At 33.7% G+C, this 17,546-nt stretch overlaps 1 protein-coding gene across 1 annotated transcript in view; it reads right to left on the bottom strand.

Moving 5' to 3' along the window:
* TMEM168 (transmembrane protein 168) overlaps positions 1-17,546 on the bottom strand; it is a 43,658-nt gene that overhangs the window by 10,140 nt on the left and 15,972 nt on the right. The window contains exon 3 of the mRNA XM_044679040.1: positions 530-677. Within this exon, the coding sequence (XP_044534975.1) occupies positions 530-677 (148 nt within the window). The remainder of the gene's footprint in view (positions 1-529; positions 678-17,546) is intronic.

Here is a 17,546-nt window from a genome sequence, read left to right as displayed (position 1 = left end):
GTGAACTGGAGAGACCTCCAGGAATTGATGCAGAGTGAAAGGAGCAGAGCCAGAAGAACATTGTACACAGAGACCAATACACTGTGATAAAATAGAATGTAATGGACTTCTGTACTAGCAGCAATGCAACAACCCGGGACTATTCTGAGGGATTTATGGAAAAGAACCCAACCCACATTCAGAGGAAGTACTACAGGAGTGGAAACACAGAAGAGAAGCAGCTGCTTGAACACATGGGTTGAGGTGGACATGATTAGGGATGTAGACTCGAAACTACCACACCAATGCAACTATCAACAATTAGGAAATAGGTCTTGATCAATGACACGTGTTAAAACCAGTGGAAATACACATCAGCCATGGGGGGGGGGAGGGGGAAGTCGGGGGGGTGAAGGGGAAAGAGCATGAATTATGTAACCATGTTAACTTTTCAAAAAAATAAATATTAATAAATGTTTAAAAATGTTAAGCAAAACTGATTTAAACTTAACATGTGGTCATAAATATTCTGATGACTTTGCTGGATCACCATACCTGCAGAAGTTGGTGGGAATCACAACAGCATATCCAACACATGTTCCTCCTAAACAATTGCCCAGTTCATGGAAGAGTCCATGAGCCATAGACTCCAATGGTAAAACGATAAGAAACATGCTCAAGAATATTCCATTTGTTGACTAGAGGAAACAAACAAAAAGGGCATATATCAAATGTTTGATTTCACATTTCAATTAAACAAGTCAACCCATTCCTGCAAACAAACAAAAACTCAAAACTTTTCAAACTATTCATTTTATTTAAATTCTAACTCTACTAGTTGTGTGACTCAGGAGAAATCACTTCAACTCTCTGGGCCTCCATTTCCTCATTTGTAAGATGAGAGGTTTAGATTAGAAACTTTTTGAGGTCTTCATAAGGATGTAAATACTATGGTGCTAAATAAGTATGAGGAAAAATTATTTTAACATTTGACTGACAGATCTTGACCCAAACTGTCCAGAAACAGTCATCATTTTCTCATTTGCAAAATAAAAAGGGTGGAATAGATAACCTCTGAGGTCTTTTCCAACTCTATATCAATTATCCAATAACGTATGAATCTTCTGACAGTAAGTGTCCATTGGACAGAACACATACTTTGATTAATTATGGTCTTGATGGAAACACTTCTACTAGGTTCTTTAATGGAATTAAGAAAAAAAATTTTTTTGGTAAAATTTCTAAATACTACTAATAGAGGAAAATCTTATAAAATTTTAGCTGTTGTAACATGCGAAATGTGTATATCATTCTTTAACATCTTTTCAAATGGAGTAGTCACAAATTAAAAGAGCGATAGGTACACAGGTAAATAGAACATACACACATATCTGAGGGGGAATATAATTGTAATTTTAAAAAAATCACAGAACAGTAATCCTAAATATCGGATTAGTCAGATATGAGAAACCAGGGAAAGAATTAATCTTTTTTGTTTCAAAAATTACTAATAAATATTTTTGCTAGTTCAAGTGGATAATGCCAGTATTCCTTTTTTAAGTGTTACAGAGTTGGAATACTCCCTTTATCAAGAAGGATATTGAAATTCATTTTGACATTAACTTCCTTATATCTTTTTCCCCCTTTTTTTCTTTTGAAAGAACTATCATCCATTCCCATTACTGAGACTTGTCTCAAGAGTTCTCTTTGACTATTCTTCCCTCACTTCCCCACCCCCAACATGCAATCTAGGGTTAAGTTTTTATTCTATCTCTGTTAACACCTCTCACATCAAAGTCCTTCTCTTCACTTGGCTCCACCGCCACTCCAGTTTGAGTCCTCTTTGCCTCTAATATGGACTACAATGGCCTCTCCTTCTAATCCTTACACTTGCCAGCTTGATTTTCCTAAACCACTAATTGTGTCGTGCCCAAGCAGAAATCTGTAGATTGCCTCTAGGATAAAATAAAGACTTCTCAGCTAAGAATTTAAAGCTCTCAATAATATGGTTCTCATTTAACATTTCCAATCTCCATTAGTAGACACCTCCTTCACATTCTTGATTCCAGTCAAATTGGATTACTAGCTATTCTCCATACACATTCCATACCCTGTTCCCATGCCCTTGCACAGAAAAATCCATGCCAGTAGTGTACTTTCCTTCTCCCCTTAGAATTCCTATCTTCCTTGAAAGCACAGCTTAGGAGCTACTTCCCATAAAGGTCTTTCCCTTATTTTTCCCCTTCCTCTACATCTTGTTACTGTTTTCTTCTTGAAATTATATTGCATTACTTGCTATATACTAATATTGGCTTTTGTATGCATGTAGCATCCCTAGTAAAAATGTGAGTTCCTTTCAGGCCCATATTGTTTTGTTTTTAATCTTTGCATCTCCAGCCTTAATAAATATTTTTGTTCTTCTTATTACTGAAATTAATAGAAATGATGAGAAATTCTGATGCTAGGAAAAGCTGCTTTTTATATAAAAGATTTAGTGAGCATATATTAATAGGGGTAACTTCTAGAGAAATTCTTATATTTCTGTGTAAATTAAAATAAACTATTACAGTTTCTTAAAAAAATTTTAAATTCAAATTGTCAAAGGCTGTTTATCACTTCCACTATACAGGTTTAAAAACTGCCTACTTTTGGGGGAATGGCTAAACAACATGTAGTACACTGTCATAGAATATTACTGCAACCAAAAAGAAACAAATGTTAAGAATCAAAGAAGTATTGGAGGGCTGACAAGAAATGATGAATAAAATGAACAGCATCAAGGAAAAAAAACCATACACTACTAATAATGTAAAAAGAAAGGGCAAAAATAGATATTATTAAAATTATTATAAAATTATAAAAATTATTATAAAAGCTATATATATAATGAACAAGCTTGGCTCTAGATAAAATGCAGTTCCCCTCCTTTCTTTGAAGAAGTCAGAAAATATGAGTATGATATATGACATATAAAGTAATTAGTAATGTAATGACATAATGTAAAATTAGATTGATTAATTTGCTGAACTGTTTTTTTCCCCTTTTCCTCTTGTTTTTGTTACAAAAGATGGCTCACTAGATGTGAAGAAAGGATATATTTGGAAATGAACGTAATGTAAAAATAAGATATCAAAAACTTTTTTAAAAGTAGCTATAATATGAATAAGTTTTACCTGTTTTCTAATTTTTGCTGCTTTTCTACAGATTCTTTGTTAATCATTCAACTTAATGTCATTGAGAATTAACTTTAGGCGATGGGATGTCATTTTGCAGTTGTATGTTGATCTTACATGTTCTCTGGAGGTGCATTCAAATGATTTGCATTTTAAATCAGCATGGCAAATGCTATAACTTTCCCTATATTTTCTGTAGGGTTTCATACTATGCAATATGTAACATATAAAAATGTGATTAAATAGAATATTCATTTAAATGTCTATACTTTTTGGAATATTTTCTAAAAAATTTAAAAAATTATGACCATAAAGACAATATTCCAATGATACTGTTATTTCTTAGAACATTTTTGCAACTCTTTTCTGAGAAATTGTCTTCTGTTACTTGCCCTGTTTAAAAACCTTTGCCTGAGTTCCCCATTTCTTATCAGATAAAATACAACCTCCTGCACTAGTATTTAATACTTCAATCAGTCTTTACAGATTATTTCATCCTATTTCCCATGATATGCTGGCTCTACATTCTAGCCAAACAGGAAGGATGGCAGATGCCTGATCTCATCCTCCCCTCTCCTTTCTCCAAATATTGGGCATTCATGAATGCCTTCTTTGGAACTGAAATTACAAAGGAAATGCAATTAGAGTGCTGAATATGAAGTCAAAGGATCTGGATTCAGGTGTCAGCTCTGGTATTGCTCAGTGACTATGTGACCTTAGGTAAAGCATTTTAACTTTCTGTGCTCTAGTTAAAAGGAGGCAAGGGTCAAGGTATCTTGGACTATCCCCTTCTCTGAATAGATGGTAGGGCTGAAAGAGGGGGGCATTGGATGGGTAGCAAGAGAACGTGAGTTTCAAATCTCATCCTGCTTGCTACTAAACAACTTGTGAGATGTTTAGAAAATCAGTTATGTATCATTTTATCTAAATGAATCAAGTAGATTAAATATTCTCTAAAGTCCCTTCTGTTTCTAAGTCACATAGTATCATCAAAAATTCCTCCATTTTCTACTTAAATGATCACCTAAACTCTTTAGTAAATGCTTTTTATAATTTTGCTATCATTCTGCTTACCTTCCACAGAAAATATTATGACTATAGACATCTATTTTATAAAGACTTGCTACTCCACCCCCAGATTCCCTTAACCTAAAAGAAAATTATTTTTAAAACTAATTTTAAAAAATCTTTAGAAGCAGGGGCAGCTAGATGGCTCAATGGATAGAGCACTAGGCTTGGGATAAAAGGTCCCAGATTCAAATCTGACCTCTGAAACTTCCTAGCTGTGTGACCCTGGGCAAGTCACTTACCTCCAATTGCCTGCCCCTTATCACTCTTTTGCCTTGGAACCAATACTAAGTATCAATTCTAAGACAGCAGGTAAAGTTTTTTTTAAAAAAACATATGTATATAATTCTAGTTTTACTTTCCTAATTTTGTCAAACACATATGGAATAACAACACAGTTACTACTGTATAAGGCAACTGCTTTAATGAACAAAATATACTACCTTTATCTGTATGTATATGAATATATGTAAATATATAATGAAATTAGGAGTAAATTGTAAATTCTATAAAAATATGAAGTCATTCATAATATAACCTGTTATAGGTTATTCAAACATGATGACTAATTTAAAATTGCAATTTATTATTAGCTGATGACAGTATCATATAACAACACTGAATAATAACACCTAGTACTAGTAAATACAAAAATATATCTCAGAGCAGTAATACATTTTTAAAAAGACTTTCAGGGATTTATTGTTCATAATTTTAGCCAACTCCATGTGCTACTTTTGTTACTAATTAAAAATCCGATTTTAACAGTCTTAAAAATTGAAACTTAATGAGTTTCTAATGTCTTTAAAAGTACTGTAGATTCAAAGATTGTTTTGTAAAAATACAATATTAAGATAGTATTAAGGAATAATTCTTTTTTTAAAAAATACACATATCAAACTTATTTGACAAAGTGAAAATAGTAGTCAGTGCTCTGGAAAATTTTTTTCTGACTACCAAGAGATTCCTTATGAAAGGATGAGCTTTCATCGGTTTTGAAAAATCACATGCCGAATTTGAAGAATATTTTTTAAATGATGGGAAATTAGGCAAAAAACACTAAATAATTATTTCGGGTTATTTCTGAGTTAGTAAGGCAGAAATGCTACCGTGTTTTGTATTAAGATAAAATAAGCCAAAGAGAGGATGGCTATCTAATATTCAAAGACCTGACAGTCATATCCTTAGTTGAACAGATGGCAAACACATCTAGGCGGAGCCAACATGGATTAAAGGTTATTTCATCTGCCTGTCCATTTTCAGAAAGTTGGAATATTACTGGTATGTAAAACACTGAGCCACAGCCTCAGCCTAGTCTCATCTGCGACCTTAATATGTCCATTCTATTTTAAGTAGCTATTGTCACAAATGAGACAGACAGCCTGGATGATAAAGATGAGAAGATTTATCTCTGAATGTTTTCCTCTAGAATTAGCCTTCCATTTTAGTCAGTCCACTATAAATCTTTAGAACATGCCTAAGTTTCAAGGAGTGGCACATAATGAGTGAAAGAGTGGATAATGAACCATCTTTATATCTGTTAAGCAATAATCTTTGTCCAAATATGGGCAGTATATGTTAATACTTTAGAAATTCTTCTTAAGGTTATAACTATATTTAATTTGTCTTTCTAGTCTTTCTTCTGAAATGAATCCTTATATAAATGCAAAAATGGTTATTTTTTAATAATCTTATAAGTCAAATTGATATTTACTAAAAGAATTACAAATTTATGGTCTACAAAATCCTGGCACTAAAGAAGGCTTTATTTAGTCCAATCTCCTTTATGCTTGATGCATCCCCTCTATCATATGCCTAACAACTGGCTATCCAGGCTCAGCTACAAAGAGGGTACTTTATAAAAGCTAGTTAAAATGATGACAAAATTTATTTGGAGGAACAAAGCAACTAGAATCTTTAAGGAAATAAGAGGAAAAATAAGATTAAAAGGGAATATATTTGCATACCTCAAATTATATTAAACAGCAATAATCATCAAAATAACTTCGTACAGATTAAAAAATAACCAAGTAGACCATAGAAAAGATTAAAAATAAGAATAAGAAATACATGAATTGCCTGATTAACTCCAAAGCACAAATTACTTAGAGAGAAAGGCTCCTTATTTAACAAGAACTGACAGGAAAACTGGAAAAAGCTTAAAGCATACATACAAACTAAAAATGCACATGAGACATAAATATCAAAATACTCATAGCAGCACTTTCTATAGTAACAGCCTTTTAAACAAAATAGCTGTCTAATCACTGAGGAACATCAAACTGGTACATGAATATATTGCTGCATCAATAAAAGAAATTACGGTATGAAGAATTCAGAGAAGTATGGGAAGACTGCTACAGAGTAAAGCAAGCAGAACCAGGAAAATATATACAATGACTGCAACAAAGCAAACAGAAAATAATATAAAAGGAAGTAGTTCCCAGAGAAGAGATGAGAAAATCAATTTCTTCACCATGCACTGCAAACGTGAGATTTTTTGGGTATGGAATAATGCATATACTGCCAACATGTTGATATGCTCCTTAGTTTTGCTTTATTTTTAAATTTTATTTTTAATATTTATTTATGGGATATATGTTACAATACAATATGTATTACATATTATTTGTTATATTTATTTTACATTTTTATTTATTTGCTTTATTTCCTCTATCTTTTAAATTTTTTCTTACACAGGACAGCTTTCTGGAGAGTGGTAGGGGTGGGAAATGTTGAGAAATGAATGGGATATAAAAATAAAAGTTAATAATATAGTATACATATTTTTAAAAAAAGAAAAAAGAAAACAAATGACAGGAGGAGTATTACAGGTGTTCAGTAGGTAGGTATCACTTACTTTCAAAAATAATCCATTTCATTTCCTGTTATTTCTAGTTGCTAAAAAGTTCTCTGTTGAACATCTTAACTCCTTCAAATTATCCCTAGTTTTGCTGGTAGGGAACAAGCAGAACAAGTCTACTTTTTATTTCCATATGATAATTCCTCAAATATTATAAAATTTATCATATTCCCTATTAAGTCCAAGTTTTAAGAAAATGTATTCCAAACTATAAACTATACTTCAGTACATAAAGATTGTTTCTAAGTATGCCCTAAGAAGAGGCCATCTTCCCACTACTACCTATTAATCAACATATATTTCTTGGGCAATTTCAACTCTTTGACAAGGACTGGATTTCTTAATTGGGTGGAGGTTCTTGTTAACTCACAGATTTGTCCCTTTTTTCTAAAACTGAGTATGTCTCCTTTACAAGATGTGAACTTGTCTGGACATGGGAATTTCAGTTCTCTGTTCAGGATAAAGTAAAGAAAACAGAAACTCTTGCTAGGGAACAAGTGGGTTATACATATCTACAGATATGTACTAGGTATGTATTTAGTATATGCAAGTAGAGGGTATAATCTAGATAAACAGATGGAAAGATATAATATCAACTTAGAAGTTCATCATGTTCTGCTCTGAAAACCTTTTCCCCATCTGCACTTTTCAGCTTCTTTTTATGTATCATCTTTCCTATTTGAATGTAAGATCCTTAAGGCCCAGGAGAGTCCTATACCTTTCTTTCTATTTCCAAGGCTTAGCACAGTCACTGATATGTGTTGGGTGCTTAATAAATATTTGTTGCCTCTTGAGCTGTGTATATGCTTTCACTCAGTGATACTACTACCAGGTTTATATCTCAAAGATATCAAGGAATCAAGGTAAGACCTACACATTAAAAATTATTTATAGCAGCTTGATTATAGCAAAGTGGATGTCCATCAATTAAGAAATGGCTGAACCAATTATGGCATATTAACATAATGGACAATAACTGACCATAAGAAATGAAGAAAGGAAGAAATTCTTCAGAGAAAATTATGAAGTCTCATGAACTAAAGTAGTATTAAGTCATTAAAAACTAGGTAAACAATTTATGTGACAATATTTTAAAGGGAGGAAATTAGATGAAGTTAAGCTACTTAAGTACCACATCAATGCTATGTCCAATTATGACTACAGAAAACTGATGATGAGTCATGCCACCTCTTCATCAGAGAGGTGAAGAACTAGAGATGCACAAGATAAACAGTTTCAGATAAGGCCAGTGGGCAGATTTATTTTGCATAACTATACTTATTTGTTATAAGAAGAGCTGGGGGTGAGGGCTAAGGGGGAAGAAGGCAGAGTTAGGGACAACTGAGGATAATTATAATGATACTAAAAATGGAAAAAATAAAAGTCAGTGAATTACTAAAAATGCATATTAAAAAGCATAATAAAGTTCAGAAGGGAATGCACACAAGCAGGGCAGTATTGGAACTATTATAATAAATGTAAAATATATAAAAAAGGATAAGGCCCAGAGTCTTCTTAAAGGAAGATTATAAATTTTCAAGTTTTCTTAATTCAAAAAAGTTTTAAAAATTAAGTCTTATATTGTATTTGAATTCGGTTTTTTTTTTCAAAGGAGGTTGGGGCAATAACAATATTAACTCACATTTATCTTATACTTTACGATTAACAAAGTGCTTCCCTCACAATAATTTTTATGTATTGTAGTAAATCAGGTCATATCATATATCATACATTACAAATCTCCTGTCTGTGGCCTCAAAAGGGAAAACAGGAAATATGAAAAACAAACTTGTTTGTTCCCTTTTGTCTAACGTTGGAAGTATCTTAGCTTCTTGCTTGGATAGCTGCTTTCAGGCAGCTATGTTTGCTTTTCAGGGTTAGGCTGATCAACAGCTATGCCAACAAAACCTGAAGTTTACCCCAGACCTATAGTTCAAAGAGACACTAACTAGAGTTAGTGACATCTTCAATTTAGGAATGGAAGGAAAAAACAGCCAGGCTCCTGAGGGCAACAGAAGGAGCAAAGTGAGTACCAACACAAACAAAGAAGGGACATATTGCAGGTAGCTTGTGAAGCTTTGGGCCTGAGAACAATAAGAGTGAAGGGGTCCCTTCGGAAAGGCCCAGAGTAAACCAAAAAACCTCAAGAAGCAGACGACATGATGCTAACCAATATCATGTCTCTGAGATCAGAGCCCATGGGCTCTGAGGTCAATAATATTCTATCTTCAGCTACCAGAAAGGGTCCTGATTAACCAGTCCAATGAACCTTAAAGACTCTACATTATAACCTTAGGAAGTAGAGGTCAGTAAAAGAGCCCAGAGGACTGAGAGTAAGAACAAGCAGGACCAACCAGAGCACTCAAGATTTTAGCAGGGGCAGAGACTAGCCCTGGACAAAACCCTAATTTAGGAACTAAAACTGTAGAAAGGAGTGAATCAAAGAATACAGCAACTAATATAAAAAATTGCAAATTTAACCCTGTAACAACAGTTATGTTGAGACCAAAAAGGGGAAAAAAGAATTTTGCACAACAATTACATGAATACTTTGAAGGAATAAAATACCAAATAAAAAAATAGAAGAAAATGTAAGATACCTGACGTGGAAAAAAAAAAACTGACATGGAAATTAGATCAAGGAGAGATAATTTAAGATTCACTAGATCCTCTAAAAACTATTAAAAAAAAAAAAAGCCTGAACACTATAATTAAAGAAAGTATAAATAAATTGCAAAAAAAAGTAAAGATATAAGGAATCCATCTATCATCTCTTAAAAGGTACCCCCTGAAAAGAAAAGTCCCAAGAATGTCATAGCCAGAATCCAAAGCTATCAAATGTCTTAGAAAAACTACTATAAATCCAAACTTCTTACAGTGTGTCATGTAAAAGTTGACAAATCATGTTATCATTTTAGAAAAAGGAAGCAATTGCTCACACACACACAAGAACTACATGAATGCAAACAATATTTTTCATACAAAGGCAGATCCAAATAACTGGAGATATTGACGGATGAGAAGCAGGCTGATCCAATATAATAAAAATGACAATATTGCGTAATTTACTAATTTAGTACCCTGCCAATCTAACTACCAAAGAATTGCTTTTTAGGCTGGAAAAAAAAAGATTCATCTGGAATAACAAAAGGACAAGAATATCAAGGAAATTCATGAAAAAAAGATAAGACTAGCAGTACTACATCTCAAACTATACTACAAAGCTATAATCACTAAAACAATTTGGTACTGAATAATAAATAGTGTAGCTGATAAGTGATAAAGATTTGATACACAAAATATAAAAGCAAATGAACACAGTTTGATAAACACAAAGATCGCAGCGATTGGACAAGAACTCACTATCTGACAACAATTGGAAAATAGTCTGGTAGAAACTGCACATAAACCAACACCTCACACAACATACCAAGATACAGTCAAAATGAGCACATGATTTAGACAAAAATAATGAACTCATAAATAAGCAAATTAGCAGTGCATGAGAGAAATTACCTGCCAGATCTATGGATAGGGAAAGAATTCATGACCAGACAAGAACAGAGAGGCTCACAGAAGGTAAAATGGATAACTGTGATTACACAAACTTTAAAAGATTGTACACAAAAAAACCCAATGTAGCTGGAATTAGAAGAAAAGCAAGAAAGAGAGGAAAAAATCCTTTGCAGCAAGTTTTTCTTTGTCTTACTTACCAAATGTATAGGGGAATGAGCACTAATAATTAGAGAAATGCAAATTAAAATAACTCAGGTACCAACTCACACCCCTCTGATTGGCTAAGATGACAGAAACGAAAAACAACAAACAATGAAGGGCATACAGGAAAATAGGTATACTATTGCACTGCTGGTGGAGCTATGAACTAGTCCAACCATTCTAGAAGGCAATTTGGAACAATGCCCCAAGCTAATAAACTGTGTGTAACCTTTGCCCAGACAACAGTCCAGTAGGTCTATCGTCAGAAAAGAAAGAAAAAGAAAAAAGGACCCATATGCATAAAAATATTGATAGCAATTTTTGTGGTGACAAAGAACTGAAAAGGGATGTCCATCAGCTGGGGAATTGCCAAAGAAGCCACAGTATGTGTGATGAAATACTATTATGTTAAAAGGAATGACAATTTCAGAAAAATCTAGAAGACTAGAACTGATGCAGAGTGAATGGGAAAGAACCAGGAGAATAATTTATACAGTATGAGCAACAAATAGTATAAAGACAATGTACTATGAGACATTTAGTAAATGACCAAAACAATAATCTACTCTAATTCCAAAGGACTCATGATTAAAAAACATTATCCACTTTCAGGCAGAGAACTGATGGATTGAGAGGGCAGAGTGAAGTACAATTTTTTTTCTTTTTCTTTTCCCCCTGAAACAGGGCTAATGCAGAAATTTGTTTTATATGACTTCTTGGGAGGAAGGAGAAGGTGGGAGAGAATCTGTAACTGAAAATAAAATAAAATTGAATTTTTCAAAAATGGGAGTAAACTTTACTTGGGGATTTTAAACTGCTTGGCTTTCCCTGGAGTAACTGGGGCAAATACTAGAAGTAATATAGTTTCTTCAGTGTTTCTAAAAAAGAAATCAATAAACTCAAGAGAAGGTCTATGAGTATACTTGGCAACATAAGAGCTATTAAGTATTACTTAAAACATTTCTGGAATCTGTTGTCTAGACATCTTATTTTTTATGTCCCTGTTGTCTAGATGTAAGAAATAGCAATAGAGCACTGAGTGTTTTCTTGTGTCTTTGGTCAAAATATTTTTCTTCCTATTTTCCTGTGCATTTGTTCTCAATACTTCAAAAATGCCTGCACTTCTACAATAAAACAAATATAAAAATTCTATGATATAAGGTTTGCTTATTGACAATTTTAAAAAGAAACGATAAAATAAGGGAGAAAACAGTGTAGTCAATGAACACTGACTAAACTGCAAGAAACAAACAGCTGTAATGGAATATTTTAAATTCAAAATGGGGTTTTAAAAGAAATACAACAGAAGTTAATGGAAAGTTTCAGCTTTTTAATGTAAATTACTTGGAATGATACTACTGAATACATTTTGAAAACATTACTAAACTAAACAGGCAACAAAAACTATTCACCAGAAAAGACATTTAGAATTATAAAGGGTAACTAGGTCCAGTTCTACAAGAGGGGAGACCTGAGTTCTAACTGTACTCTGGGACTACTGTAGGTCATACCCTTAGACTCAGCTATACTACTACTGGGTCTATTTCTCAAAGAGATCAGGGGAAAAGGAAAAGAACCTATGTGTTACAAAATATTTGTAGCAGATCTCTTTGTGGTGGCAAAGAACTGGAAACCAATTGGGAAATGGCTGAACAAATTGTGGTATATATAGCTACAGAAACAATATCTCAAGAATAATTTGTGAATGTCCAGCTCTAGAGAAAGAATTAATAGAAACATAAAATACATAATTTATATATACTTTTTTTCTTGGATGATGCCTTGTAAGTTGAGGAGAAGGAAGAGAAGGGGCAAGATACCAGGGAATTTTAATGAAACAAATTAATAAATAATCTTTAAAAAACTAAGTTATACACAATAAAGATTCATCACGTTACATAGAATCATCTTTATGTTTTATTTTCTTCTACTAGAGGCAGATGATTGTAAAAGCACTGAGTCTGAAGTCAATAAAGTCTTGAATTTAAATGTAGACTTAGACACTTATTAGCTAATGCAAATCACTTATGCTGTTTGCCTCAGTTTCCTCAACTGTAAAATGATGATAATAATATCAACTACCTTACAGGGTTGTTGTGAAAATCAAATGAGTTAATATGGCATATAGTAGTTGTTATATAAATGCTTATTCCCTTCCCCACCATGTTTTATGTCAGTTGAGTTTAATTTAAAAAATGTGGAAAACAAATAATATCTACAATGAAATATTACACTACAACTTTTATGTACTAAATAGCTTTAATGGGCTTTTTAAAAGATAAAAGTAATGGATAGGGAATATGTTGTGTCCAGCTAGAAACAAAAAAATCTTCTGAACAATTGGTGATCTCCTGAGAAAAAGACTAAAATGAATATAAAGAATTCTATGCATTTGAAAATGATTTGAAAATGTTGAATAATCTTAATCTTTCCAAAGCATTAAAAAGCCAGAATCTTCCTGGGACATGATGCTTATATTAATATCATTAATATATTATATGGAATTGTTACATATTGTATAAAACATGGAAAAGAACTTAAGCACTTAAACTTCAGCACTTAAATTTTTAACTGACTTAAAAAGCAAGTCGCTCTAGTCTAAAGAGCTGTGACTCTTTTCCCACTTTTCTAGATTTCTAGCATCATTCTGAAAAGGTGGAAAGCTAATCTGGAACATAATTCTACTCAGCATAATAAATATGGTTTATAGTAGAAAATTACTCTCTGCCTCATATATTACAGTTTTAAGAAGATAAAAACATGTGGATGTATAATTTTTATCAACATGGTAAATCCATGTATTTATTTCATCATAAATTTATCAAATGCCTCCTATATGTTAAATGCTGAGTAGGCATTTAATATATGTAAAATAATAATAATAATAATCTAGCATTTTCATATAAATTTATAAAGTCTACAAAGCTCTTTACAGTTATTATCTCATTTTAACTTTACAACCCTGAGAGGGAAATGCTATTATCGATATTTTTACAAATAAGGAACCTGAGGTAGACAGAGGTTAAGTGATTTGCCCAAGGCTCACACAATTAAGTGTCTGAGGCTGAATTTGACTCCTGGTCCATCACTTTATCTATGGCCACCTCACTTCTTCCACTTAGCTATTTCATTGGCGGAAGAATTTTAATCATAAAAGAAGTATAAAATAACTAAATTCCGTAATATCATTTGGGGGCACTGAATAAGATCACGTTAAGGTATCAGCCTCCTGGTTTTACAGTCATGCACAATAGTCTCACAACAGCCATACAAAAGGATTCAGAACAAGAAAACAGAAGGGACAAGCAACATTTGGTATGCCAGAACCTTCTGCCACAGGCAGTTACTATGGGCTTCAATTAAGAGAAGAGCAGTTCACATTATCATCAACTAGTATTTATATGACATTCCCACTGAACCTTTGGGCATATTTACATATCTAACCACAAAGTTAAAGCTAATAATAGAATCTGAAAACCAACACTTTGGCAAAGAAGGAACAAACAGATGGGTCTTAGTACCTTATGCCATTGGCAAGCATATATAGACACACCAGGGACTGAAATTCCAAAAGCATGGACAACATACCAAATGTCCAGCCTTAGAGGGACTTTTAGTTAATTAAGCTATTTCATCTATATTGTTTCAGTAGATCCATGCCCCATATGTTAGATATCAGTATGAGATAGGAAATAATTGCCCTATACATATATATATGAAAGCATATCCATATATGTGCTTTCAGACAGATATTTTAAAACATGCTTTAAAACATAATTTCAATAAAAAAAATTTTAGAAGTTAATAACTTAAAAATAGCAAGTGACTGAGGAATAGGATGGAACATAATTTGTTGATGAAGAGAGTGCCCACATATAGAATCAGGTATCCCTGAAATATTTAATTTTCAAGCATGTGAATTCAAATGGAACCATGTTATCCATGAAACCAAATGTAGCTGTCAACTTTTAAGAGTACCCAATATGGAAAAGTGGTAGCTGGGCATATAATAGATGGAGAGCTGGTCTCAGAGTCAGGAGGATACTTTGTCCTGTTCTTCCTATGATACATCCTGAAAGTGTGGCCCTGCTTGACCTCCTGGTATGCCAACAATCTCAACACTGTAAGTAGTCTAGTAGATACAACTGGATCTGCATTGCTAGAGGAACGTTCTCATTGGGAGTTCTCTATACTGATGAAATCAGAAGCCTATTTAAAAAACAACAACAACAACAATATGGAAAGAATATTAGCTGCGTTTCTAAGCAACACTTGGACAATAACCTCATCAGAAACATCTTCTAATTGAAACAAGAACTAATGAAGGTTCTTTTGTCCATATTACTAAAAACTAATTATTCATTAACATTTAAGAGAAATGTCTTGACATTAGTTAAGAGGATTAAACTAGTCTGGATTTCTAGTTTATAAAAAAATCAATTACAAAATACCAGGACTAACAATGTTATCTTTCCAAAGTAGGCACTTTGCTTTTCAAAAGAAAAATGCTGAGATGTTTTCACTGCTCATAAATATTTTAAGATTCCATGTTGGCTTTTCATTTCCTCTTCATGCCTGTGTTGAACTTATTTTAAACTTATAAGAGGGGGCAGCTGGGTAGCTCAGTGGATTGAGAGCCAGGCCTAGAGACGGGAGGTCCTGGGTTCAAATCCGACCTCAGACACTTCCCAGCTGTGTGACCCTGGGCAAGTCACTTGACCCCCATTGCCTACCCTTATCACTCTTCCACCTATAAGTCAATACACAGAAGTTAAGGGTTTAAAATAAAAAAAAATTTAAAAAAAAACCTTATAAGAAATGCTCATTTTAGTTGATGTTTGTTACACTTATAGTAAAAAAAACATTTAATTTTGACGCTATACTTGACTTGTTTGATTAGGTAAAGTATCTATGAAATAAATAGGCTTACTTTAGGTAGGGGTAAAGAGAAGCAAGAATGGACCCTTCAATATATGGTACTCACTTTTTTCCTTAATAAGCAGTTAAAGGTTTGCTAATTTGGCCCAAAAATTGTTCCTATTTTCTACTTAAAAACTATGAAATAGCTTGGTTGGAGCAAGGCTTTAAAATAAAAGTTTCTGGAGTACTCTTTCAGTAACTTAATTGCTATCAGGCCAATTCTTTAAATATATATTTATCATTCTCCCACCAATCAGCTGTCCCAGAATCTTTTTTACAACTTCTGACCCCTTTTGTTCTCAGCTGCTTTTAAGAAAGGTACTAATAACTTCCTTCACACCACTCCCACCAAACACAAATTATTCCAACTGACTCAGATTCAGTTTTTGCATTTTTTTCCTTTTCTTCCTACTGGCTCTGAATTGTCTTTTTATTTTATTTGAACCTTTTGATGCATCAGTCATCTCCAAATAGTTTCTCTCTGAAATGAAGGGAAAAAAACAATAAAGCAAAACAAACTAACACTATGACCTCTCTGACACCATATTGCATTTCAGACAGTCCACCTTTGCAACACAAGATGGCAAATATATTTCCTCAACTAATCTTAGGAACAAGATTTGATCATTATAATTACAAAGTATGAATTATCTTTTTTAAAGGCATTAACTGTAAACTTAGGACATTGTGTTCAATGAAAAACTTTTGTTACAAAATTGTTTTACACCCTGTAAATATTGTTATATAAATTGCGACCCTCATCCCCCTACCAACTTCTCCAAAACCCATCTTAGAATAGGGATAGATAATTAGTATAGTGATAAGACAAGGTAAGGATTTATTATTTTGGAGGGAGGGAGAACATAAGATAGGAATAGGAAATAGTGATGCATGAATTAAGTGGGACTTTTTCCAAAACACACAAAACTGGGATACTGTAAGGATGGGATTTATGCAAAGGGGATGGGACAAAAGGAGCCAGAGAAGGCAGTTGTGGACAGTTGCTGACAGTTGAGACCAAAGAGGATGCTGGAAATTTCTTGGAGGAAGAGGAGAGAGGAGAGGTCTTCGGGTGGAGGACTGAGAGAGGGAGGAGGTGGACATCCCAGCTTTGATCCAGTCCTGAGTGCTTACTGAGGATCTTTCTTTTTGGAAATTGAAACCTTGCTTCCCTGATCAAAGTCATTTCATCACATCTCACCCATCAAGACTTCAACCATTGAGTCAGCTAAGTTTGGACTATATTTTGGGAGCAATCTCTTACTCTCCTTCACCCATTCCCAACCTTGCTGAGAGACCCTTTTCAGTCAAAACCTACAATTATAGATAAGGATAGAAACGGAAAAATAGGAATAGAAATAGAAGGAGTGAGGGGAGAAGCATAGGAGTGGGAACCACTAGGGATCCTAAGTGATGGACCCCATAGGAATAGTGAAGAGGGCACCCCAAATCCCTCTGCCCTTCATCCCTTTCCCCAATCCCTGATTTGATAATAATAATAAAAACCATTCAACAATTAGATAGCATGCCTGACGGACAATAAGGGAGAGGGGAACCACAGCTTGGTCTGGCTGCCTCCATCTTGAAGCCAGACCACCGGTTATGAAATTAACTGATTGGGGGAAGATTTGAATGAATCCTATCCTTATTCAGAATCGGATTGGGGTACCACATACCTCATCTTATAGGGAAGCCTCACCCCAACTCCTGTGGGGTGGCACAACCATCTAGGTTACCTAGTTTTGGGGTGTCACCCCCTTAAAGTCTCCCAGTGTAAATCTGGCCCCAGGGGAGAGCTGGAAGAGACTCACCATACAGACTTTCTC

This window comes from Gracilinanus agilis, chromosome 5 (genome assembly GCF_016433145.1).
Source record: "Gracilinanus agilis isolate LMUSP501 chromosome 5, AgileGrace, whole genome shotgun sequence".
Classification (NCBI taxonomy): Eukaryota; Metazoa; Chordata; class Mammalia; order Didelphimorphia; family Didelphidae; genus Gracilinanus; species Gracilinanus agilis.
Note: the sequence above shows the minus strand (reverse complement) of the source record. Positions and strands in the feature narration are given on the sequence as shown.